This window comes from Eleutherodactylus coqui, chromosome 7, assembly GCF_035609145.1.
Source record: "Eleutherodactylus coqui strain aEleCoq1 chromosome 7, aEleCoq1.hap1, whole genome shotgun sequence".
Classification (NCBI taxonomy): domain Eukaryota; kingdom Metazoa; phylum Chordata; class Amphibia; order Anura; family Eleutherodactylidae; genus Eleutherodactylus; species Eleutherodactylus coqui.
Window position 1 is genome coordinate 172825953 of NC_089843.1, and position 26077 is coordinate 172852029.

General features: G+C 40.7%; 1 protein-coding gene across 2 annotated transcripts in view; it reads left to right on the plus strand.

The window, feature by feature from the left end:
* Positions 1–26077, plus strand: part of UNC5C (unc-5 netrin receptor C) — a 358450-nt gene that overhangs the window by 72337 nt on the left and 260036 nt on the right. The window contains exon 2 of one of the 2 annotated variants that reach the window (XM_066574021.1): positions 11063–11098. The exons of the other annotated variant lie outside the window; for it this stretch is intronic. Within the exon in view, the coding sequence (XP_066430118.1) occupies positions 11063–11098 (36 nt within the window). The remainder of the gene's footprint in view (positions 1–11062; positions 11099–26077) is intronic. 2 annotated transcript variants of the gene reach the window in all.

Consider the following 26077-nt stretch of genomic DNA (forward strand, 5'->3'; position numbering starts at 1 on the left):
AAATTCCTTCCCCAGTCCCATGTGCTCACCTATCACATGTTGTCTGCAAACATAAGGAGGCTTCATAGTCTTATGCTTTCCAACTTGCATCTCCATTACTTGTTAGCTTTGCTGCTCATTTTCATTTTGGCTCATTAAAAATAATTGGTATTCCCCCATCCAATGGTACAACTGAATTAGAGTGTGGAGAAACAGGTCTGACAATTCAATCTAATCATAATTCTTCCTGTTCTCATGGTGATTACTGGAGTTTAACCAAATAAAGTGACAGACACCATTTAGCATGTATAATGGACCTGAATTCTGCGCCTTTAATCTCCCTAATCTTCAACCGCTGCTTGTAAACTGATTACCAAAGAAAATCTAATTTTGCTCAGTTTCTTTCACTGGTGTTATACACGTTTTTGGTCTTTCATTGTGCTTGATGAAAGGCATGGTGATGCATACATCTGTTCTTTCTTGTTTGATCTGCATAGTTTACCCTACAAGGTTCCCTCGGGGTCGCGTATCAATAATGGGGCTTACATATCAATCTTCCTATCACTAAAATATGCAAAAAATAAACACATTAGAACATACGGAGGTCAAAATATGAGCCACATTTATTAGTATATTGTGCCAACTAACCTGCAATTGCAGAAATAATCAATTTAGTTATAATACCGCAGTGCATAACTTTGTCCCTTCATGCTAGACTTGACAATATATGTGATGAGAAAGGAGGCTAAGACAATGGCACGTACCGGAACAGGTTCCCCATTTTGCGTATATGATACATTTGCTACTGAAATCAACGATATTTGGAATAGATTTACTATGGACAGGTTCATATGAGATGTTTTTATGACTTTGTTGTTTTAATATTATTTTCATGAGCTTTTTCTGCACAATAACCAGATATATAGAAGGAGTATAACATTTGATTTAATATTCACAAACAGCATTTTATCTACAGTACAATTTTGGGTGATTTTAGGTGTTTTTTAAAGAAAATGCTACAATGTTATGAAGTTACAGCATGCTCTTGGTCTAGTCTTTTTGTGACATTTTTCCCTATTGAGGGACCCTCAGCAAAAGAAGATATATAATGGGAATATTTAATGCCTCTCATTTTTATCGAGTCTCTATAACACTGTGTGAGCAGGACCCTACTGGACTGTGCAGATGGCAGTATGGGAGCATTTTGAATCTCCATATACCTCCGAGGATTTCTGCCATACTGTAACTCACATTGTATTATGCAGGTATTTTTGTTTATAAGCATTGGATCTAGTGCAGAATACTATGAGTATTTCGATAGCATACATAAATGCATCCCACCATAGGAGTAACAAAGTATTGCACAGAGTCTGTGCATGCTGCAATATCACACTATAATTACTACTACCCAATCACAGCTTGATGCACTGGAGCTGTGGTGCTAGCAAAAGTGCTGCGTATGCTCTGGACGGTGAGAGTAACAAACACAGAAGTCCTGAATCGTATAAAACCCGATATATCACATATTTTGGTCATGTAATGTGAGCAGAGTCACTAGAAAAATCCATAATGCTTGGACAGATCAGTGGCAAAAGAAGACCCGGCCACCAAAGGACACGATGGCTGATACTGTTAGGTGCTTTCCCACAAGCGTGTGCATACATAGGTGCGCACAAATCCACGTGTCCACCACTGCCGGGACTCAGGTGCGTCTAGCAGCTTGGGTCCCGTAACTCTAATGAAGTTCTTTCAGCAGGCAGGGATTTGAAATCCCCACCTGCTAAAAGGGCTGTATCTGATTGGCTAAGTGCTCTGCCAATCACAGGCAGCACTCGGCCATTCGTTTAATGACAGCTGAGCACTGCCTGTGATTGGTTACAGTGCTCAGCCAATCAGAGGCAGTGCTTGGGCCATTCATTGAACTCACTGCAGTGGTGCCAGCATCCTATTGCTTTCAATGGGTGAGCCTTGCGATCCCCGCGGAGATGAAGACGTCCACTGCCACAGCTGCAACAGCTGTCATAGCTGTGGCAGGGGATTCTTTACCCTTATCACTGAACACAGCAGTGGCGGAGAGGTGAGTATATATATATATATATATATATATATATATATATATATATATTTGTTTTTTTATTTTTTACACAAACCAGAGATGATTTTCAGGGAAGGGCTTATATTTCAAGTCCTTCCCCGAAAATCACTGCACGGGTTGCCGGCAGCCCATTGCTTTCAATGGGCACGGCCCTTCATTCCCACGTGTTTGTGCACGTACGTGGGTGCACGATTTTGTGTGCACCTATGTACGCACACACTCATGTGAATCCACCCTCAGTGCTGATAGTAGCATAGATATCACAGAACTAAAAGAAGCAGTGCAAAACTGAAAAACATGGAGGCAGGGAGCCTTTAGGGTCATCGGGGGTCATAAAGGACTAAACGTCTAACAACAACAACAATCACACTTCACCGCAGAGTTATGTGCATTGGAAGTGTTAAAATCATTTTATATTCATAAATAGTGTTGAGCAAACCGAACCAGTAGAACCATGTTTCAGGTCGAAGTTTGCTAAAAGTTTGATTCAGCACGAACCCCAACTGAACTTTAAGCAAAGTTTTACCCTACACAGTGTCCTACTGGTTCAGTTTACTCTACACTGGTCCTGAACACGGGTGTATAAAGCTAAATGTGCGTTTACTCTGAACAATTATCGTTCAAAAAAAATCGCTGGATAGTTCGAATTTAAGCGATAATCATTCAGTAGAGTTGAGCGAACATACTCTGCCGAGCTTGATGCTCATTCGAGTATTAGCGCACTCGATGGTGCTCGTTACTCGAACGAGCATCAAATCGTGTTCGACCCCGCCCCAGTTTTTGGCTCCTCCCCACTGTGACGTGACTGTTTTGGCCCCTCTCCGCCGCGACGCAGCGCGTGTCATTGGCAAATTTTAAGTCTGGTAGGAAAGAGAGAGAGAGAGAGAGAGAGAGAGAACCAAGAAAAAAAAAAAAAACCTCGGCACCTGGCGTCTCACATACAAAAATGCTCAAGTCTCCCATTGTAGTCAATGGAGTTCGTTACTCGAGTAGAGCTCTCGAATTTTACGAAAAGCTCGACTCGAATAACGCGGACTTGGGTGCTCGCTCATCTCTATCATTCAGTGTAAACACAGCCAATGATTAAACGATGAGCAATAATTTGTTTGCTTACTGTTAATCGTTCATGTTATGCAGGCATAAAAATCATCGTTTATTCGTTCATTAATCATTCAGTTTAAACACCGTTCGTCCAATCATTCACTGGTACAGCGAACTGAATGACTGAACGATCCTGTTTAAAAAATCATTTAGCTTTGTGTTTCAACTGAGTGAACAAGCAATCTGTGACATCGAACAATTTCTTACTATGTATAAAAGTAGCGCAGGAGCCATAAAGCCCTGTATAACTCTCTCAGAGCATTACACATGGCTTTTATGACTCTAAGACAGTGCTATTCACCAATTTTAGGGGTTTTGGTGACTTTCCGGTTTGTTTCAAACTATTTCAGACCGAACCAAATTTTTGGCAAAAGTTCAGCAAACTGGACAAAGTAAACTTTTCAAAAGTTCACTCATCACTATGCATAAATTTAAGGAGAATTTTAACACAATCTGGTAAACTACCATGTACAGTCTGATATGTGGACCAGGTGTGGGGGTTCTTCTGTTATTTCCATTGTCTGCTGAAAGGATTTCTTTGTAAGAGGAAGCAGTGACTATACTAAGTGATAGTATAGCAGAATTATTAATAGGGGGAAAAGTAGTTGGCAAAGTCTCCGAGGTGCTCTAATCACTCCCAGATGCAGGGACTGGTTCAGCTTTCAAAGTCAGCACACAGTATTATGAGTGCTTGTAAACATATAAATATGTAGGGAAAGAAAATATTTATATGGCCAAATTGAATTTAATGTACAAATACTGCATAAAGCTGTGTTTATGGCATTTTCAACTCTAAATCTGCTGTCTGTAGTCCATTTTTGTCCTATTTAAAGATCTAAATTCTTATGTTTGGGCTGTGTTTAATTTTATAGGCAGTTTGTAAATGAGACACTGTTTTCTTTCCATCGTGGTCTAATGTGAGTTATTTGCCCTTGCTCTTAAAAAGAAATAAAGTAACAAAAAGGCAATTTTTTCTTTAGTGCTAACAGTATTGCCATGTTTATGGAGGCCCATGATTAGGCATATCCATGTTTGCATATGAACAGATTTAAATTGTAACTCTAATTTGGAGCTTCTTTTGAAGAATAAGGATTACTTGAATAGCAATTCCTTGATATAATAGTATGCTTGGCAACTGTTCCCAGTGAGAACAAGCCAGATCTGCGGGCTACTTTGTCTAGTATTCAGGATCTTGTAATCTCATAGAAGCTGCCCATATACTGTACTTTTGTTATAGGCAGATTGAGAGTTGAAAGTTTATCCGATCATAGGGAAGCCAAGCAATCAGCTGTATTTTGTGGGGGAACTTTGTCCAATTCACCTTCAGCGTCACCACAGGGTAAATTAAGAAGGTTGAGTCAACCTTGAGCCGGCTACCTGAACCAAGCTGGGATTGAACTTGCAACCTTCAGGTTGTGAGCGAGAGCTTAGGACTGCATTTCTACTGCCCTAGCTCTCTGCACCACACTAGAGTTATCTGTAACACGACTGTATTATGGACCTGTTGCAATATGCTCATGTGAAACTTACTATTTGATACACATAGATCTATGTATTAAAGTGGTTATGTTCTTCTATCTGTATCTACATGTACAATCAGAGACAATGTAACATGAAGATAGTACAAGAACTCTTGCGACTAGTAGATACATCACATGCAAAATAAAGTGGAAGGCACAAGAAAGCTTCTAGTGGTGATACAGATGTAAGATAAATGCTGGTAGAAATGGATGATTTTCTTTTTCGATGACCAGCCGTTTATTAGTTGCATGCTTTATGCAAATGACCATTAACTAATAGATACTCTGTGGAAATTGTAGCAAGTTGTGTTGAATTCTTGGCCGATTGTAGGTTATAAATTGCAATGTGATGTTTTGAGAGATTCATGACCATTTGGACATTCCAAAGGGTTTTCTCTTTCCTACTGCTTCTAGAGCTCCATCCGTTTATGGCTGTAAATATTTGTACATTAATGCTATTGGTTGATCTAGAGGTGCCTACACATCTTCAATAACTCTGGGCAAATGCTTGGATGACAGCTATTTCTCCTGACTCCCTTAAATACAAGAAAGCTCAGTTCAGCCAAGCATTCATGTGTTTTGTGGAGAAAGCTGAAGAGTTATCCAGTCCCACCGAAATCGGTATGTTTGGACAACTGAAGTCTAATGGCAGCCTTAAATCTTAATCAATGGCAAGCTTAACCTGTGCTAATGGAGCAGCCCCATAATAACCTGCAGTGCTGCTAAAGCAAGTATGAATCAACTCTGTCAGCAGACTGGCAGTCTGCAATCTGTTCACTGTTTCAACTAAAGAGGACCTGTCATGTCCTCTGAAAAGTGGAACAGGCTGTATACTTTTTACAGCTGCATCCCTACTGATTCCTCCTATGTTTTCATCATTGTTCTAGCCTCCCTCATTCACCTGCAATGGCTCCTATTACTTTTGGAGCCAGAGTCACTTGTCATGTGGGCAGTCTCCTCTGCTCTATGTCAATCAAGCATCATGCCATCCATTTGGGGTGGGGAACATCCACTTAACAATTGACTGGCATAGGGCTCCAGATTAATAGGAGCCATTGCAGGTGATCAAGGTGACTAACTCAAATAAAAAAACTGTGCAGCATTCAACGGTGACATGGCTGTAAAAGTATACAGCCTATTCTGCTTGTCAAAGGACCCAATAGGTCCTTTTTTAATGACCCTGTATACTGTAAATCCATATTCAGTTTTTGCCTCTTAGCAACTGCTTCATGATGCAGAAGCATAAATATTTAAAGCATACCTGCTCTCTCAGATGACCTTTTCAGAATTAGATGTAGTGTGTTAACATGAAAAATAACTATTTCTGGTCATTATATGACCCATATACTGCATTTTCACATTTTTTTGCCTCTCTGAAGGCTCTGGATCTCATTTTCAGTTCTTTCTGAGTTGGTGGGAGAAGTTTACCTACTATGCATTTTTTTAGATATTGTTTACAGAGAAGAACAAGATAGCTTCTGCTCTTTCTGTCTGCAGCACACACAGACATAGAAAGAATATTGTATAGTAGGACATATTATATAGCAGACATGAAGAATATTATATAGCAGGAGTGAGCAGTGTAGATGTGATTTCGGTAGTTGTTAATTACTTACCAGTTAGCTATAGCAGAACCTGTGTGTGAGTACCTCTCCTTCCTCCTCTTCCACCTCCCTTGTGCTCTCTATGGATTTCTAAGGGCAGCATGAGTCATTACACTCTTTCACTTCCTGTGTTCCATCTCAAGTAACAGAGATATCAAGATGGAACACATTCACAGAGATAATACCATTAGACAGCAAAATAGAATGAAGGCCCTTAGTGGCCAGCTCTTTAGAGGGATTTTTCAGCGCAAAAACTTTATTTTAGGTAAATTCAATGATTTGAACTTTTGCTAGTTATTACACAAGCAAAAGCTGCCCCAAAGTGCAATGACCATTTTTTTAAGAGTTTGTGCATGGAGACAAACAATCTGAGTATTATGAAAACAGCTGAGAGCCTTAGCAGCATATACAGTAAATTAAATAAACTTCAGCATTCATTTATGTAAGAAAAAGTTGATAAATAGTGACAGCTAGCAGCTTATCTCTACAGTCAGTCATTTCTATATCTGTTCTAGATTTATCTGTCTCTGTCTAAAGCTTTGGATGTACTACTCTCTCAAGCAGCACTCATCAATATTTAGCAGGCAGCTGCTTCCATACTGTTTAAGGCTTCTGCTAATTTGACAAGGTCAAAAGTGGCATTATTCACATTGCAAACAATTGCAAAATGTTAGGCTAAGTTTTCCTCAAATTAATCGCTAAATCATTAACTTATCTGTCACTAAAAAGTATTCTAACTACTGCCACTATCCTAGTCAATCAATAGTTTTTGATTGGGGATTCAAGTCCTTATCTCCCTTAGGAACAGATAAACCTTTTTGCTAATTTCACCCTTAAGCTGGCCATACACATTAGACAGAAGTAGGTTGCTAATTGAAAAACCATTGAAAACAAATGGTTTGGTGAACATTGATTTCACACATGCAGCCATATACATTTTAGTCCATATTGGCCATCACAATTGTTCAAAATGGTCATACGTGTTCAATGATGCTGGGCTATGGAAAAAATGTCTTTCTGGGGTGTTATATCAATGAAAGATCTTTGTCGAAACTATTGGACAAAAATTTCAAACCTGGCTGATTTCTTTCCAGACAATGGCTGTCTTTCATTGGTTGCTGAAACAATCCTTTGCTGTTGAATTTCACCCAATGAACAATCATTTTCATTAACGAGTACTTGCACTTTAACTATCAGAGCACTTCTGCTCCGTCAGCTGTTTTTGGCTCTTTCCAGCAGCTGAAGACGGACACATATAGCGCATATATAGCGCTCTCTCCAGCACCTGTAAGGAGGTAAAAATGGGCAACTAATGGTACCCTAATGTTTATGGGCACCTGTACTGATAGAGAATCTGCCACAGTTGACCGATTCTATAGCCTCCACTATTAATACCTACATTCTTGGTCTGTATATACACTTGACTAAGTTTACACAGTTGCCTCTTCATGGCTTAGTCACTCGAACCAGCACAGTGAAATCTACCTAAATTTGCACTGTATATAGTGGAAAATAGCAGTTGTAACAAGGTAATTTGAATCCCATTTAAAACCATTTAGATCATAGATCACTGGGAATATTTATCACCAGACTTGCTGTAATCAGCTGCTCATTGGGTCTACTTCAGTATAAGGGTATATTCACAAGTGGAAGATTTATTGAGGAAATTTATCAGAATGGAGATTGCAGAGTATAATAATGTATTTAGGGTATTTTTCTTCCTAAGAAAGTAGGGTGATGACCAAAATGACTGCCATTACAGAATCCATATGTATATTCACATAGCTTCTCTAGACTCACGAATAGCAAATCTACATTCATATGCAGTGATATTGCATACTAAATGGGAAACCACTGGATAAAACTGGCATGGAAAAGAACTTAAGTTAAGACGTTTTGTTGACGTTAAATTTAACTGGAGCAACGATGATCCTATTTGCTAGTGCCAAGACAAATGGGATCATAGCATGCATCAAAAAGGTAAAGAAGCTCATTCACTATTCAAACTGCATATGGAATATCGCATACAGTTTTGGACACTAGTAGGCAACTAAAGTAATAAATGGAATGAGAAGCCTACAATACCCAGAACGGTTATCAAAATTGGGATTATTTAGTATAGAAAAAAAGACGTCTGAGGGGCGACCTAATAGCTATGTATAGATATATTAGGAGACAATACAGAGATCTCTCCCATTATCTGTTTATACCCAGGACTGTGACAAGGGGGTGACCTCTACAGCTGAAAGAAATAAGATTTCTACACCAATATATGATAGAAGAGGGTTATTTACTGTAAGAGCAGTGAGACTATGGAACTCTTTGTCAGAGGACTTGGTGATGGCAAACTCACTAAAAGAGTTCAAGAGCGGCTTGGATGCATTTAATGAGTGTAATAATATTACAAATTATAGTCACTAGATTGCTGGAGATAGGTTGTTGATCCAGGAAGTTAGGGTACTTTGACATGGGCCGATAGTTGCCTGACGGACTGTTCAAAGCAGCAAATATGGGCGACTGTCGTCCCGTGTAAACACAAGACCCAACTAAACAAGTGAAGGAGAATCACTCACCTATTGGAGTCACTTGGATTTAGCTCACCTAAAAACAGAGCAACTATGGGCCCATGTAAACAGGCAGTCTGCCCATTTACAATGAGTAGAGGAGGGTGGCTGGAAGAGATCCACTTCCATTCAGAGTGCCATTATCGCTCTGGTGCTTTTACACAGGAGCAATAATTGTTGAGAGAACCGTCGGGCACTTAAGTCGTCCCATGTAAAATTAACCTTATTCTGATTGCCAAATCTGGGGTCTCATCTTTCCCTAAGATGAGGAAAATTGTCTTCTGGTTTATAAGATTTCTGCCTTCCTTGGGATCAGCCTTGCAGGATAACAGGCTGATCTGAATGGACTTGTGTCTTTTTACAGTCTTACAAATTTGTTACCATGTCACAATATATGTAACTTTATTACCTCCACCGAGGAAATCTAGACCTCACTACACAAAGCAGCATAAACGATGTGCGATGAGTTTAACTATGACAGTGCAGTGGAAATAGCAGCCGTTCAGTATTGAATGGCCACAATGTTAACTGAATGGAGAGACGCGGGGGAGAGCGAGAACTGAAATCTGCTCCTGCCACCCCTCTGTGAGCTAGTGATACAAGCTCCTGTGCAACAGCAGCACGGGAGCTAGTATGTGCAGGGACGAGTGTTGGCCATCGTTTGCCCGACATTCGTCCCATCTAAATGGGGCCTAAATCAAAAGATCATCTGTGGGTAGTTCTCCGAGACGTATGTAAAAACTTCCCTGCCAAGTTCCTTTAAGTAAAAAAGAAAAAGGTTTGGTACCGTTTTAGCAAGTAGAGCAAAATATGATTGTCCTTAATAAGAGTAACCAAGTCATCTTGTAGATATGATACCTTTTAAAAGCTAACAAAAATACATGATGTTATAGCGAGCTTTCAAACAAACTTCCTGTCTGATGAAGAACCCTACGTAGGTTGGAAAGCCCCATTTAGAGCCCCACCACTCTATGGAGGAAAGAGGCTAAGAAGATGCCATGGGCTCTGTGAGGGGAGGCAGGATAATGGATTTAAAAAGGTAGCATAAACTCTGATGGAGTATATTCTGATTTTGCATTCTATGGTTTTGCCGCAACTTGAAAAGAAGTGCCATTTGGCCACAACTTTGCAGTGGTTGTGGCAATAAGTCACAATGTCACAGTAAAGTCTAAATATACTCATGTACCCATACAGTGTAGTATAAGTTCCTTAAACTGTCTAATTGTACTAAAGAATTAGCACTTAGTTGAAAGTGACCTACTTATCATGACAAGACCTATAAATTCTCAAGCAGTTTGTCCTTAACATGATCTCATTGCACAAATGCAAATGCCTTTCTAGTAGGATGTGGAGTTTGCAGTTACTTTGCTGTGTACCTTTGTAAAATTATACTCTAGCTCTCACTGAAGTTTACAAAAGAATGAAGCGTTTACTTCATAACTTTGATGTCAATTGTCAACCCCCTAGTGTTTTATGCAATTAAAGGCCTCCAAGACAGAAATTTCAAAGATCTAACTTATCATCACTCACTCATGAAAATCAACTCCAAAGCATTTGCTGGTTACGCATATTTCTATTCAGTACAACTTTCCGCATTTCGTTCTGTTGAAAGCAGCTGCTGAGCGACACTTTAAAAAGCTTCATTAGTGATTTCATTTAACTAACTTTATACAATGGAATAACTAGCACTGGCTCATTGCACAAAAGTAAATATGAACAGGTCGTGCAGAACATGCTCACTAAGTGCTTCAACCCAAAGGGGAATGAAATGTGCCGTGTGCATCTCCCACTACCTTACTGTATGTCGCAATTGTACAAATGTTTGCAGTAAATGACAGGAAATGTATAGAGATGTGTGGGTGGAGAAAACCAGCTTCCATCAAGTTACAGTACTTTGTGTGTTCTGCAATAAGGTGACTAGTTCACGTACTTAGCATTCTCAATATATTAGTCAGCCACTGATTTGTAGATTTCATTGAACTTTAAAGAGAAACCTGCATTGTCCTTGCATAACAACTCCGCTTGGTTACTGATGATGCTTTGATATATATATATATATATATATATATATATATATATATATATATATATATATATATATATATATATATATACACACACATACTGTTGGCCTTTTACTGTAATGTCTTCATAAATGACTCCTATGTATAAATGATATACATCTGTGTTTTATTACAGAGTTTCCCAGGCCTGGCCAACAGGACCCAAGACCAGGTCAGTTTGTAGTAAAGAGAATACGTTTTTAATTCAATTTCTACTCCTCGTCTATATGATATCTGTGTTTATTTTCTGAATTCACTTGGTTATTTATCCATCAGTAAATCAAGCAGAACCATTCCCTAATTGCGAATCCTAAGCTGCTCATAAGAACTGACATTATTTTTAGTACATCCACCCTCTAAAGTCTATGATCACTTGACCTTCATCTGAAACTATGTCACCGGATAGAAGTACCTGACAGGTTCAGTTTCTACTAATATAATAGCAGATGATGTCACTCCTTCTATAGAATCAGTATTTTCTTGGCTGAAAGTATGTGATGTTAACCCTTTCCAATCCACTGTCTGACGTCTAAAGACATTCCAATTGAAGGCTGTACAGTAGAGATGAGCGAGCATACTCCTCTGAGCTTGATGCTCGTTCGGGTATTAGAATGCTCGAGATGCTCGTTACTCGAGACGAGCACCACGCGGTACTCGTCTCGATTAAACGAGCACTGACCATTGAATTCAATGGAGCCGGCAATACAGCCGGCTCCATTGAAAGCAATGGCCTGCCGGCGAGCGCGGGATGAATTGTCGGGAAGGGCTTAAATATATAAGCCCTTCCCTGCAATTCATCCAGAAATGTGTAAAAAAATATATATATATACTCAGCTTGTCCCGGCAGAACGATGTTAGCCCATTAAATTCAATGGAGCCGGCAATACAGCCGGCTCCATTAAAAGCAATGGGCTGCCGGCGATCGTGGGATGAATTGTCGGGAAGGGGTTAAATATATAAGCCCTTCCCTGCAATTCATCCTGAAAAGTGTAAAAAAAATATATATATATATACTCACCTGGTCCCGGCAGACGGAGTTCAGCGCGGCCAGCGGCAGTCCTCCTGAACTGCTCTGAACAGCTGTGAGTAGTATTCAGCAGCCGGGGATTTAAAATCCCCGCCTGCTGAATGAGCTGCCTCTAATTGGTCACAGCCTGACCAATCAGAGGCAGATTCCACTCACACACCCATTCATGAATTTATGACTGGGTGTGTGACTGCTGCCTCTGATTGGCTCAGCGGGACCAATCAGATGAGAGGCAGCAGTCACTCACCCATTCATAAATTCATGAATGGGTGTGTGAGTGGAATCTGCCTCTGATTGGTCAGGCTGGGACCAATTAGAGGCAGCTCATTCAGCAGGCGGGGATTTTAAATCCCCGGCTGCTGAATACTACTCACAGCTGTTCAAAGCAGTTCAGGAGGACTGCCGCTGGCCGCGCTGAACTCCGTCTGCCGGGACCAGGTGAGTATATATATATTTTTTATTTTTACACATTTCTGGATGAATTGCAGGGAAGGGTTTATATATTTAACCCCTTCCCGACAATTCATCCCGCGATCACCGGCAGCCCATTGCTTTCAATAGAGCCGGCTGTATTGCCGGCCCCATTGAATTCAATGGGCTAACATCGTTCTGCCGGGACAAGGTGAGTATATATTTTTTTAATTTTTACACATTTCTGGATGAATTGCAGGGAAGGGCTTATATATTTAAGCCCTTCCCGACAATTCATCCTGCGATCGCCGGCAGCCCATTGCTTTCAATGGAGCCGGCTGTATTGCCGGCTCCATTGAATTCAATGGGCTAACATCGTTCTTCTCTGCCACAGCTGTTACAGCTGTGGCAGAGGAGAACGATCTTTATGCTGACAGTGGGGGGGGGGTCTCACTCTTGCCACTATTGTGGCTTAATAGTCGGACCTGGGAACTTGAGATGCAGCCCAACATGTAGCCCCTCGCCTGCCCTATCCGTTTCTGTGTCGTTCCCATCACTTTCTTGAATTTCCCAGGTTTTCACAAATGAAAACCTTAGTGAGCACCGGCAATATACAAAAATGCTCGAGTCGCCCATTGACTTCAATGGGGTTCGTTACTCGAAACGAACTCTCGAGCATCACTGAAAGTTTGACTCGAGTAATGAGCACCCGAGCATTTTGGTGCTCGCTCATCTCTACTGTACAGCTCCGATGTCGGAAGACGTCCGGCAGGGTATTCTTACTGTAGATTACTGGCCGCTCTGTTGTCGGGGGCATCTCCAGCATGTCCCATACCACAGTACTGGCTCTAGCCACTAGATGGTGCCATTGTATAATGCCAGAAAGAGAAAGACCCCTAGAAAACCCTGAAAACAAAATTGGATTGCAAAGGGTTAATTCTCAGCTTTGCTTACATATGGGCAATTCTTCTCATTTATATACTTTGTTTCACCATTGCCATAGATTTTTATTATAGGTATACATGACCAATTTCCGGTATAGGTATACTTGATCAAATTAACTCAATCTATGCATATTGAGGGATAGATGAGGAAGATAGGTGCCCAAGCAAACTTGATTAATGATAACAAGCTTAACAGATGCAATAATGTACAGTTGGCATTGGGTAAAGTTCAAGTAAAAGTTCTTATATGCGATATTTAGAGTTTCCCCAGGTATTTATTTCCCTCTGCAGTCATTTAGGTGTTACATTGATTTTTATGAAGTAGACCTTAGTGGATATTTGTATAGAAATCAGATTGTAAACTCCAGTGGGGACATTTGTGAGAGAACAGTATTTTTTTTCCAATATTGTAAAGATGTATCATCTAAATATTCCAGTTATTTTGTGACAAAATAATTCTATGTTTATGACAGTTTTTCTGCAGTTCAAATTGTAACAAAAGTATGAAGTATCGAAGAACATTCTTAGAAACATGTTGTAGATTCAAGGTTCTTCATAATAAAATAAATGTATCTGAGAAACAACATAATTGTGACCCTTCCTGCAGAATAAGCACTATATGAGTGATGGGAACGAATGCAATCGCATATATCACACAGTTATTCACACCATTAACTTGGAAGATAGCATTATAATTGAGAATTGCTAATCCCACCTCCGTGCTTGTCTTTCTCTGGACCATATGCCTCTCACTTTAATCACCACTAGAATAGGCATCTCTTTGTCTTTCCAAGCAAGTGAAGTTACAGCATTCCAGGCTCTTATAGACATCGACAGGCCAGAATTGCATCAATGAGTGACGTGACCATAATTACGCCATTTGTAATTCAGACTTCATGAGAAGAGTGAATAGGCTCTAGTCGTTTGCCCTTTATATCGCAATTATGACTGGGAGATAAAAGGAAATAATGCATACTAGGGTTCACCTAGTAATTGTATAGTCTGGCTCCAACCTCTTACCGAACACTTCTCATTTATGGGATTACTAGAACAATAAGGCTGCTTTATGTGTCGCTGCGTGCAGTAAATTGTGTACAATGTAGGTGCCATGTAAGTGATTCCTTGTAGCTACAATAAGAGAAAGAAATGTCAGAGAAATTTGACATAATGATATATAATATTTTATAATATTGCTCTCAGTAAGAGAAACAATATAGTCTGCTAGATATGATACATATAAATGGCTGGAGGCAGAGGTGTAACTTGAAGCTTCTGGGCCGTGATACAAAATCTGTAACAGGGCCTCCAAGTATAATGCTTTTTTCATAGTACTGGGCTCTCTGTATTGAGAAGAGAGGCCTGATGGGCCCCCTAAGGCTCCTGGGCCTGGGTCAACCGCATCCCCTGCATCCCCTATAGTTACACCCCTAATATATATCTACAAGCTTATTTTGCTTCTCTAAAGGTTGTATTCACATGTATTCTGAGAAACTTGGACTGATATTGCACTCTAAGGCCTTAGTCACATGGGCGTTTTTTCGCGCGATTTGCGGATCGCCTGAAAAATCTGCTCCTAGCCGCGTTTCATTAGAAACGGGCCGGAGCTGTCCAGCGCATTGAATTCAATGGAGCCGGCAATACAGCCGGCTCCATTGAAAGCAATGCGCTGCGGGCGAGCGCGGGATGAATTGTCAGGAAGGGCTTAAATATATAAGCCCTTCCCTGCAATTCATCCAGAAATGTGTAAAAAAATATATATATATATATACTCACCTTGTCCCGGCAGACGGAGTTCAGCGCGGCCGGCCTGCAGTGGGTGTGAGTGAGAGCTGCCTCTGATTGGCTCAGCGCTGAGCCAATCAAAGGCAGCTCTCACTCATACCCATTCATGAATTCATGAATGGGTGTGAGTGAGACCTGCCTCTGATTGGCTCAGCGCTGAGCCAATCAGGGGCAGGTCTGACTCACACCCCCTTCACACCCACTGCAGGCCGGCCGCGCTGAACTCCGTCTGCCGGGACAAGGTGAGTATATATATATATATATTTTTTTTTTATTATTTATTTATTTTTTTTACACATTTCTGGATGAATTGCAGGGAAGGGCTTATATATTTAAGCCCTTCCCGACAATTCATCCCGCGATCGCTGGCAGCCCATTGCTTTCAATGGAGCCGGCTGTATTGCCGGCTCCATTGAATTCAATGGGCAAACATCGTTCTTCTGTAACAGCTGTGGCAGAGAAGAATGATTTGTCTTCTATATGTTCTCAATGGGGTCGGCGCTGCTGCTGCCAGCCCCATTGAGCGCATATAGAGAAGAGAACAGGAATCGCAGATAGGTGCGATCTGCGATTTCTGTTCTATAATTTATCGGACGAGCGCATAAAAAGCGCTCATGTGTCCAATACCATTGCAAAGCAATGGTTTTAAAAAATTGCCGGACGCATGAGCATGCGCAAATCACGCGAAAAAACGCCCGTCTGACTAAGGCCTAAGTCTGGGTTCACACGGGACGGATTTGCTGCAGAATTTCTGTGCGGATTGTCCACATTAAAATTCCACAAATGGCTCCTAATCTCAGGATTAGCCAGCAAAGTGGACGAGATTTACACATGCATCCACACGCTGCGACCAATCTATTGCAGACAAACTGCAGAAACGGCCAAATTAAATATGCAGAATGTCAATTCTTTTTTTTTCCCGCAGCAGGCTTTGTTCTCTCTATTGGGAGAGAGAGCTGCAGTGGAAATGCAGGCAGTGAAGCCGCTCCAAAACCCGCAGCTGCAGATTTTCAGCAGAATTCTCACGGATTTTCGGTGTGGCCAATCCGCAAGATTTCAACTGGAAATCCATCCCTTGTGAACTCAGTTTAAGGCCGGACTCACACGAATGCATTTGAGCACAAAATTGGCATGCGCAATACACAGAGAATAGAAGTCAGTGATTGTATTGGGTTCATTCTCGTTTCTCGTCTTTGCAAGGGCATTACACGCGCATGAAAAAAATGCCCCATGCTCCATTTTAGGGCGGCCTCACACGAGCTCATTTGCGGCCGTAATTGTGGTTGCAAAATCTGCGCCTGCAATGTGCAGCATATAGAACTCATTGACATCAATGGGTTGCTTCACGCGCTTATTTCGAGCTAGGGCACATTCACAAAAAACGCAAATGCAAGTGTGTGGGAGCCCTTACTGTACTTTTTGCACTGACGGGGCAATTTTCTATGAGCACAGTACATAGCCGCACTCCGATTTAAAAGGCTATTTAGCATAATTAGTACCAGATTTGTTATTTTTCCTGCAAAATTGTGCAGCATAATGTGCAATTGTGTGGGTATTTGGTGCACATTTGCACATCCCCCATAAACATCTATGGGGTCTAAGGCGATAGCGCAATGTTCATGGTGCTAAGATGTCGTGCTCACATAAAACCACCCTAAAGACAGAAAAATCACGTCATACTTGTAAGAAACTTACATACAGGCCATATTAACATTGCTGAGAGCAAACTAGTCCAGAGATTCTCGGGCACATGGAAAGCAATGAGATGGAGGCAACTCTCACAGTGATTTTTGTGGAAGGGCTTTAAATATAAGCCCTTCCCTAAAATTAAACATTAGGTGTAGAAAAAAAACAAAAAAAGATTACTCACCTAGCAGCGCTGTTCGTGCTCCAGCATGTCTTCTCTCTCTCATCACCAGCACTGTTCTGAAGCACTTTACCTGGCCGGGGATTTAAAAATCTATGTCCACAGAAAGCGCTGAGTCTGATTGGCTCAGCGCTCAGCCAATCACAGGCAGCGCTCAGCCATTCATTGAATGACAGCTGAGCGCTGCCTGTGATTGCTCACAGCACTCAGCCAATCAGGGCAGGAGATTCTTTCCTCTCTGCGAGGAAAAGTGCTGTCACAGTGTTCAGTAATGAGGGGACTCACTGCGGGGAAAATTTACACGCAGCACAGACCTTCCCGGTGTGCGGATGTCCTATCTTTAGCAGGTGTGCAAATTTGGGTGCCTGTAATAAACGGACATGTGACCACACCATAGAGAACGAATGGTTGTATCAGACACGCTTTTTTTTTATTGCGCACATAGGCGCGCGAAAAAGAACACTCGTCTGACTTTGCCCTTACTGAGAGCGATAACTTTTTGTACTGCTGGCAAACACAACACTAAACTTTTTTCTTCATATCCTACTTTGCACTTTTACACTTTTCCATTTGTGCCATTTTAATATATAATATACACTTAAGATGTGGCATCTCTTCCAATATCCAGTTTCAAAGGGAAGATACAGTACAGAAAGTAATTAGTCTGCATTCCCGACTGTGGTTTTTGTTAGCACTCACTGAGGTAACCATCCTACATGCAACACTAATAGTAAAAGCACCGTGGCCATAACGACACCACATAATCTGTCTAGAAGGGCTCGCTTGGAGTATTAATTGTATGCTCTGATGAGACTATGGTGGACAACATACTAATTATTGCGGTGGCCGCTTACCACTGTAATAGATTTATCAATACAGAAATTTGGTTTCTGCACAAATACAGAAGGGGAAGGAACTTTATGCGCCTTCCTGCAATTCGCTGCTCTTAAAGTTCAGTGATTTATACTCAGAGAAGGCTTAACTCTGTTATCAAAATTGCCCTGTTTTATAAGCATGAGGGTGCTTGTGTCCTTCTGTAGACACCTGCTTTGTAGCCGCAAGGAATCTGAATTCTGCAAAGTATTGCATTTTTATTTTCAGGATCAGATAAAAGTATTACAGTATATTGAAGAACTGCTGGCTCAAACTGTAATTATTCCCATAGTAATATTATATTAGGGAAGTTTTTGTTACATTATGAAATAATTCAGTGGCTGCAAAGTGATACAAGGTATATAAGGTATACAAAGTTTATGTCTTTATTCCTTAAAAGGGTTTCAGGACGCCTTTCTTTAGAGTTACAATACTGTATGCTATAGTCATTGATTACTTCAGAAGGGTCGGTGATCCGGGATTATTCTGATTGCCAGATCTGGAGTCGGAAAAGTTTTTTTTACCTTAATTGGGGAAAATTGGCTTTTACCTCATTGGGCTTTTTTGACTTTCTCTGGAGTAATAGGCTGTACTGAATGGACATATGACTTTTTTGGCCTTACATACTATATTACCATGTATTATTACTGCTGTTCTATCCTCTCTTCCACACGCTATCCAAATATAAGGTCACGCCTAATTCATTGCAACATTTAAGGTATAGCTATACAGTGAACTGACTTTTTGCCATGACGGGAGTCGCACAGCCAAATATCACTGTTTAGCCCTTTGACCTTGCACTTTCAATGAGGTCAATGAGGTTGTAGTGCGGAATACAGGTAACCCTTAGGTCACAAAAAATTTAAACCATGGTAACAGGGCTAAACAGCAATCTTTGGTTGTGTGACTCCTGTTATGGCCTAATGTTGCCATGTAGCCCTAACCTTAACCACTTAGAAACCGGCTTATTTGGTATCTTAAGAACCAAGCAATTTTTATTGTCACATTACAAGAGCCATAACTTGTTGACATAGCCATGTGAGGGCATTTTTTTATTTTGGGACGATTTCTATATTTTAATGGCCCCACTCTGGGGTACTTATAATGTGCTGGACAGAGGTGTAACTTGAAGCTGCTGGGCCCCAGTGCAAAATCTGGAACTGGGCCCCCAACTATAAAACATCATTGATATTATTGGTTTACAATATGGGGAAGAGAGACTTTATGGGCCCCATATGGCTTCTAGGCCCAGATGTGACCACAACCTCTGCACCCCTTATAGTTGCTCCCCTTTTTACCTATACTTTTTGGGAGGGAGATGGAAAACATGTCCAAAAATGTTGCCATTGTTTTAGGGTTTTGTTTTTACAGTGTTTCCCATTTGGTAAAAACAAGATACCAACTTTCTTATCTGATCAGCATGATAACTGCAAGATCACGTGTATGTACGTTTTTCTTTATCTTTTACTACTTTTGCTCAATAAAAACATTTTTTTTAAGAAAAACAATTGAATCTGCTTTGTCGGTTCCTAATGCCCATAACATTTTTGGTTTTCTAGCAACAGAGCTCCATGAGGTCTTGTTTTTTGCAGGAAGAGTTGTAGTTTTCTATGGCACACGTTTAAGATATATGTTACTCTTAGATTTCTTTTTCTTACATTTTTTGGGAGGCAAACAAAACAAAAATATCCATTCTGGCATTACTTTTTTAAATTATTTTTACAGCATTTATTATGCAAGATAAATAACAAAATATTTTCATTGTTTGGGTTGTTTTCAAGGCAGCAATACCTTATATGTGCTACTTTTTAAACATTTTTGGGGTATTTTATCCTTTTGAAACCGGTTATTGTAGGGAATAAATGTGTTTTTTTAAGCTGGATTTTTTTCTCTAAATTAAACTTCATTGAACTGTATTGAACTTTTTTGTTCTTTTTTTAGTCTTTCAAGGGGACTTGAAGATGTGATTGTTTGATTGCTGGGATAGTACACTGTATTACTTATGCAGTGCATTCTACTAGACCTATGATATCAGCTTATTAGACTTTGCCAGAGGCAAGCCCTAATAGGCTGAGTTACATGGCAGATGTGGGAGCCTTTGTCAGCCTTCTGAACCCATTGGTATCTTGCAATCACACTGTGGGGTGTCGATGGCTGACAGATAAAGCTGCCATCATCTGCTTACATGCTGCAATTGCTATTGTTTGTGGCATGTAAGGGGTTAAACTTAGAGCAGGATCTTGGCTGTTAGTAGTCTGCCACTCCACCGCCTTAGAAAGATGTATGATGCAGGTTTAAAGCCTATTAGTGAGGTCAGTAAGAAGGCGTATTGTGGTCTCTAAGGGGTTAACAGGAGAATTGATGGCACTAACAACATCCCAGGATTGAAAGGGTTAATGTTTGCCCTAAAAGTCTCTAATCTCTTCTGTCACTTGTCATCATGCTTGAAAAACAATTTTGAAACTTTTTCTTTCCCCAATAAAACCCCACCCCACGTAGTGAAGCCACGGGGATCCTATGAACTACGGCCCCTGCATTTTAAAAGGCACTCACTAAAACAAGTAAATTACACTTTCCACTAGCTGGGGTAAGAAAGACGGTTGTGTCCTCAGATCATTTCGAAATAATTAGTTCTGCCTAAAGTTCTAATTTAAATAGTTGATTTAACCCCTTGCGAACCCTTTGTTTTTATATTCTCACCTTGCATTATTTTTCTATCGATATAGCCATAGGGGTTGTGTTTGGTGGGATTAGTTCATTTTTTTTTACTGGTCCTGTTTAACAATTCATATATGGAGAAATGTATAAATAATGATTTGTGAAATGGGAAAAAGAGATTCTGACATTTTGTGGGTTTCATTTTTACCAAATTAAGCGTACAGGAAAAATTTGATATTAACTTTATTTTGAGGGTCAGTAGGATTACATCACTACCGAATTTATATCGTTTTTGTTATGTTTTACTATGTTTAAAAAATATAAATACTTTGTGACACCTGATACCATTTTTTTTTGTACTGTGAGCTGCAGTTTTTCTTGGTATCATTTTGGGGTGAATACAACATATGATTTCTTTCAATACATTTTTTTTGGAGAGTCAAGGTAACCAAAAACTGCAGTTATGGCATTGCTAACTTTTTCAGCAATTAGCGTGCGGGATAGGTAATGTAACATCTTATTATTAATTCGGACTAATTAATTGTTTCTTGTTTACTACATATATTTTTTCAACTTTTTTTAACTTTCTTTTTATTCTTCTAGTGAGGTATGAACATTTGATCTCTCTATCACTTGTACAATACATTGCAATACCTCTATATTGCAGTGTATCGAGGCTCAGCTGTTATCCTACTATTACACCCTCTTACAGGCTGGGTATTAAGGGTATACTGCGATGGCAGGACTGGAGGTCTTTACTAGACATCTGCCTGTTATAACAATCATTCAACACCCCATAAACATGCTGACCTCAGCATCTGATTGGTTGAACAGCTACTGCTGTCCTGACTGTGCATCATAGCTGGCATGTATGGAGTGGGCTCAGCTTCTGGTCCCATTCCATGCAGTATATACATGTACAGCAGACTTTGCCAAAGGGCTCATACGCCACATAATTAATAGGCACTAGGTAGTGAAAAACTGTTTTTTTATTTCTTAAGTAGCCAATGACAGGTTAGGAAAAATGTTCTTTTCTTGTTCAATCTTTAGTACAAACTTACATCTTATAGGATCCCTGTTATTTACATAAATGCATGGGAATTACTCTACATTTTGATGTATTATGTTGGAGAAAACTAATATACACCTACATAAAAGTTTCACAGCTTCACACTTTTGGTTAACAAGAGAAATCCAGCTTGTGCACTTATTTTCGATATGGAAAACATAGTTTCGGGTGTTATGTAATCCTATGAAATGTACAGGGCATTAAAGAAAGTTCTTTTCCTTCCTCTTGGTTCCTTATTCACTCCATGGCGCACTTAGAGCTTCCAGCTTGAACACTTAGAAGACAGTTAAGATCTGTGTAGGCAGGTTAACATCAAATCATTAACAGCTTTCAAACTTTTCCTTCTGAAGGGCAATCATAGAAATGTACCTGAGATGTAATAGCTGAATTTTACAGACACAACAGACGGTGTGTAGGTGTCGTTACTGACTGATGAATTAAAAAAGTGCAGCTTCTGACAGATTAACATTGCCGAATGATTATAATGAGCTCTTATAGCTGTAGTTATTATTTTGTACTGAACACAAAGTTTAGGTATGGATTTCTAAGTTTTGGTGGTCATGTGATTTAAAGAAAAAGTACAGATGAAGTAGATCTGAGCTTGTCAGATGCAGCAAAGTACAGTTGTCCATTCATTATGATATCAAACAGGAACATAGAGAATACAAGTTGGAATTCACCGAGCATCATGCCCATTGTACCCTAACAAGCCGAATACTGACTTGAAGAGCCCTGAACCATGCCATGATGTGTTGGCACTTGCTACATTCTAAAAGCTATGTGTGCGGGCATTCATCATTGTTAATGTAACTGTGCCAGAAACTTGGAAATAAGGGAGATGGAACGATACCTCTGCAGCACCACCTATTGGAAGGCAGCATTCCTGCAAGTGAATGTTAGACTCTTTATACAAGCCTTGTAACAATGACCAGGAATTGAAAGCCAAGTCAGAATCCATACACAGACAGCTGTTTTGGGGTGTTGGCCTCTCATCAGTGTGCAGTAGGTTTCTGGTTTGGGTAGAGAGAGGCCTGTGACATGGGTCAGGAACACTATCTTTTATCTTCGGCCCCATCGCAGAATTTGTATCAGAACCCCCACCTACCAAATGCCATTGATATTACTGATGTCTTCTTATGGCAGAGAAAGTTTCCAGGGTCTGGTTGCAGTTGTTGTCTCAGCATCCCTTGTAACTATCCCACTGTTAGCCAGTGAAAAACTGCCCATACACGTAAGATCTTCATCAGCTAGAATGTGACCAATTAATTGTCTGTAGGTTTGTTCATACAAATGCTCCCACTATAGCAACATGCCAGACTAATTCGGCCATTGACAGAGAAAGTAAAACTAAGGGCTCCTTCCCACGGACGGATTTCCGCCACGTAATACGCGGCAAAAATCCGCTGCGTTGCCTGCAGCTATTAGGTTCTATTGAACCTAGTAGCTCAATGCTCACGGTGCGGAATTTCATCGCGGAATTCCGCACCGTGAATTCACCCATCCTCACCCCGCGGCATGCTCTATTTGCCGCGGCTGTACGCGCAGATGGCTTCCATTGCAGTCAATGGAAGCCGTCTGATACGCTATCTTCCGCTGTAGCACAGCGGAAGATAGCGTGAAACAGCTTCCCCGCCCACCGCCAGCCGCGTCATATGATGCTGCGGCGCGTCACGCGCTCTATTGCCTAAGCGTCATGCGGGACAGAAGACTCCGAATCCGGAGGTAAGTAGTGGGGTCTCTGGGGGGCGCCGTGACGGGCTCCGCTGCGGAATTCCGCGGCGGTGCCCGTCACGGCCGTGTGCAGCTGGCCTAAAGGGGAACTTGCGCAATGTAGTTATCTAAATTGGACCAATCATGCCACACAATTGTCAGCCACTAATGGCCAAAATGGCCAAACATGACAGATTGCATTTGTGGCAAACAACAGTCTATAGTCCATCATGAAACACAAGATAGCTTGTGTCTAAATTTCAAACAGTAGTCCATAGGTCATTTCAGTTGACTGTTATCTTATGGGTATGGGCAGCTTTAAATAATTTTAGGGGTGAAAATCCCCTTAAATTCAGATAGTGATCACAAGAACAGCATTTTAATTACAAAGTCAGCCTACTACACCTATACAAAATAGCAGTGGGACAATGCAAGCTTAACTCACCATCATTCTGTTTGCATTGTGTGCGGGTATATATATATACTATATATATATATATATATATATATATATATATATATATATATATATATATTGTTTTATAGAGTAAAATATAGAAATAAAGAACATTTCTGAAGTGAAGATTTAGCATGTACACATGTGCATATCCCAGATCCCTTGCTAGCTGTACAGGCCAGTAGATACTAATGTCTCTACATATGAGTTGTGAAGTTTGATGAAAGTCATGTAAAACAATGAACTCTTTCAGACCCTGGCTAAATCATGTTGCAGTTGCTGAAAACTCTCCATCGTTTATTTTCTTAGGACTGCTTCCATGCCTGCTTGCTCGTAAAGATTTGACTATGAAAGGAAATTGGTCAAGAAGCCTTGAATTGGCTTTTTTATCCATTGGCTTGTGTTTAGTATATCTGATGACCTATTGGACCCAGGAATCCCAGCTTCCACCAGTGTAATCAATAGACTGTTTGAAGGCAGCTATGTTTTATTCAGTCTTTACAAATATGTTTATTTTTTCATCTTCAGTTTAAGTTTATTAAAGAATCCCAGACTGATAAATAACCATGGACCCTAAACCTAACATATTTAATTCATAGTCAAGGATCCACCAATGTACATCTATGAGAACTGCTCTACTCCCCACTAATGTCTTATCCCTAGGGGACACAAAGATTATCCCTTGTCTACCCACAGATAAGCAGTGCCAGGGGTATCTAACACTCACTTATTGCTTCCCTCTATAGTAGTAATTTGCCCATTCTGTTGTGCAGATTCGCTATGAATGGCCATTATAATGGGAGAGTTGTGGAAAATAGCTGTAAGTATTTCATGTCTATGACCACTACAGATGTAGCAATTGCTAACTTGACTGAGGCATTGTTTTAACTCAACTGTAGATCATTGTAGTGCATTGTAGTCTATGTGTTAAATGTCAACATTTGCTACATCTGTATAGACATTACTAAATGAGTCTCAAAAAAACAGAGCAAACTCAATTCAGTAGTGCTTGGAGCAATATTTTAAAGTCATAGGGCTATTGTGTTCACACTTATTCAACTGCTTGAAGTTAATAGTTTCCTTTCATCGCTTTTTACAATCGGACTTGCAGGTTTGAGTGTGCATTGAGACACATAACTTAAGGTGCCCTTATAGATAGGATGACTGTCGGGCGCCTAGGCACTTGACAGTCACCCCGTGGACTGTTGCCTTACTACTGCTTCAGTATTTAGACAGGAGCAATAGTTGTTTAAGTGAATGGAGATTAGTAGCCTGGGATCATTTTGGCTGCCCTCCCATTCATAGTAAATAGTTGTCGCTCAAACTTTGAGAGCCTTCTATTGACATGGCTTAATAGTCGCTTGTTTCTTAGCTCTAACGGATGAGCGATTTCTTGCCCAGTGTCCTGTCGGTAGATACGTGTACACAGGATGGCTTTTGCCCAAATTTGTTGTTTTCTGCAAGAATTGGGGCCATAATCGCCCACTGTAAAGTACCCTTTACAAGCAGGAGATCTGAGCATGATTTAGAACAGCCAGTTAGAATAGACCACTGTTTACCCCAGTCTGTTGTCAGTAATTGGGTGGCTTTCTGCAGAGAAGCCATAAAGGATGCACAGTAGAGATGAGCGAACGTGTCCGTAACGGACACATCCGCACCCGGACACCGGCTTTAGCGAACACTGCAGTGTTCGCGCGTAAGTGTCCGGGTGCCGCCGGGGGGCGGGGAGATGCGCGGCGGCGCGGGCGGCAGTAGCGGGGAACAGGGGGGAGCCTTCTCTCTCTCCCTCTCGCCCCCACTCCCCGCCGCACCCCCCCGCGCTGCCACGGCGGCCCCCGAACTTTTTCGCCCGAACACTGAGGTGTTCGCAAAGTTCGGTGTTCGGGCGAAAAAGGGGCGGAGCCGAACGTGTTCGCTCATCTCTAATGCACAGTAAAAACTGGTTATAGATGTATAACTATAGACTGTAGATGTATACATTCTAAAATCACAAAAACAACTAGATTGGGCTTATTCAATAGGTTTTAGTACCATATATGTAACAATTGTAAAATGCGCTTGGGTTCCATCTCTGGCCAGCTTTACTCTCATAATACATCAGTTAAGTGTTCTTGATGGTTCGACTGCACCAATCCTGATAAAAAGCTTGCCTACCCAATTCCTACAAGAGCACAAAAAACCCAAATGAGAGCCCCCTTATTCTCCCGATCAATTAGAATCAGATTGGTCAGCCCTCCACTGATTATACATTTTTAGCAAGTCTATTCAATGTACTATAAAAGCGAGTCATAGGAAAAAATCTTTAAATTCCTAATGGCTGTTTTGCTAATAATACGATTCCTTAATATTTTAT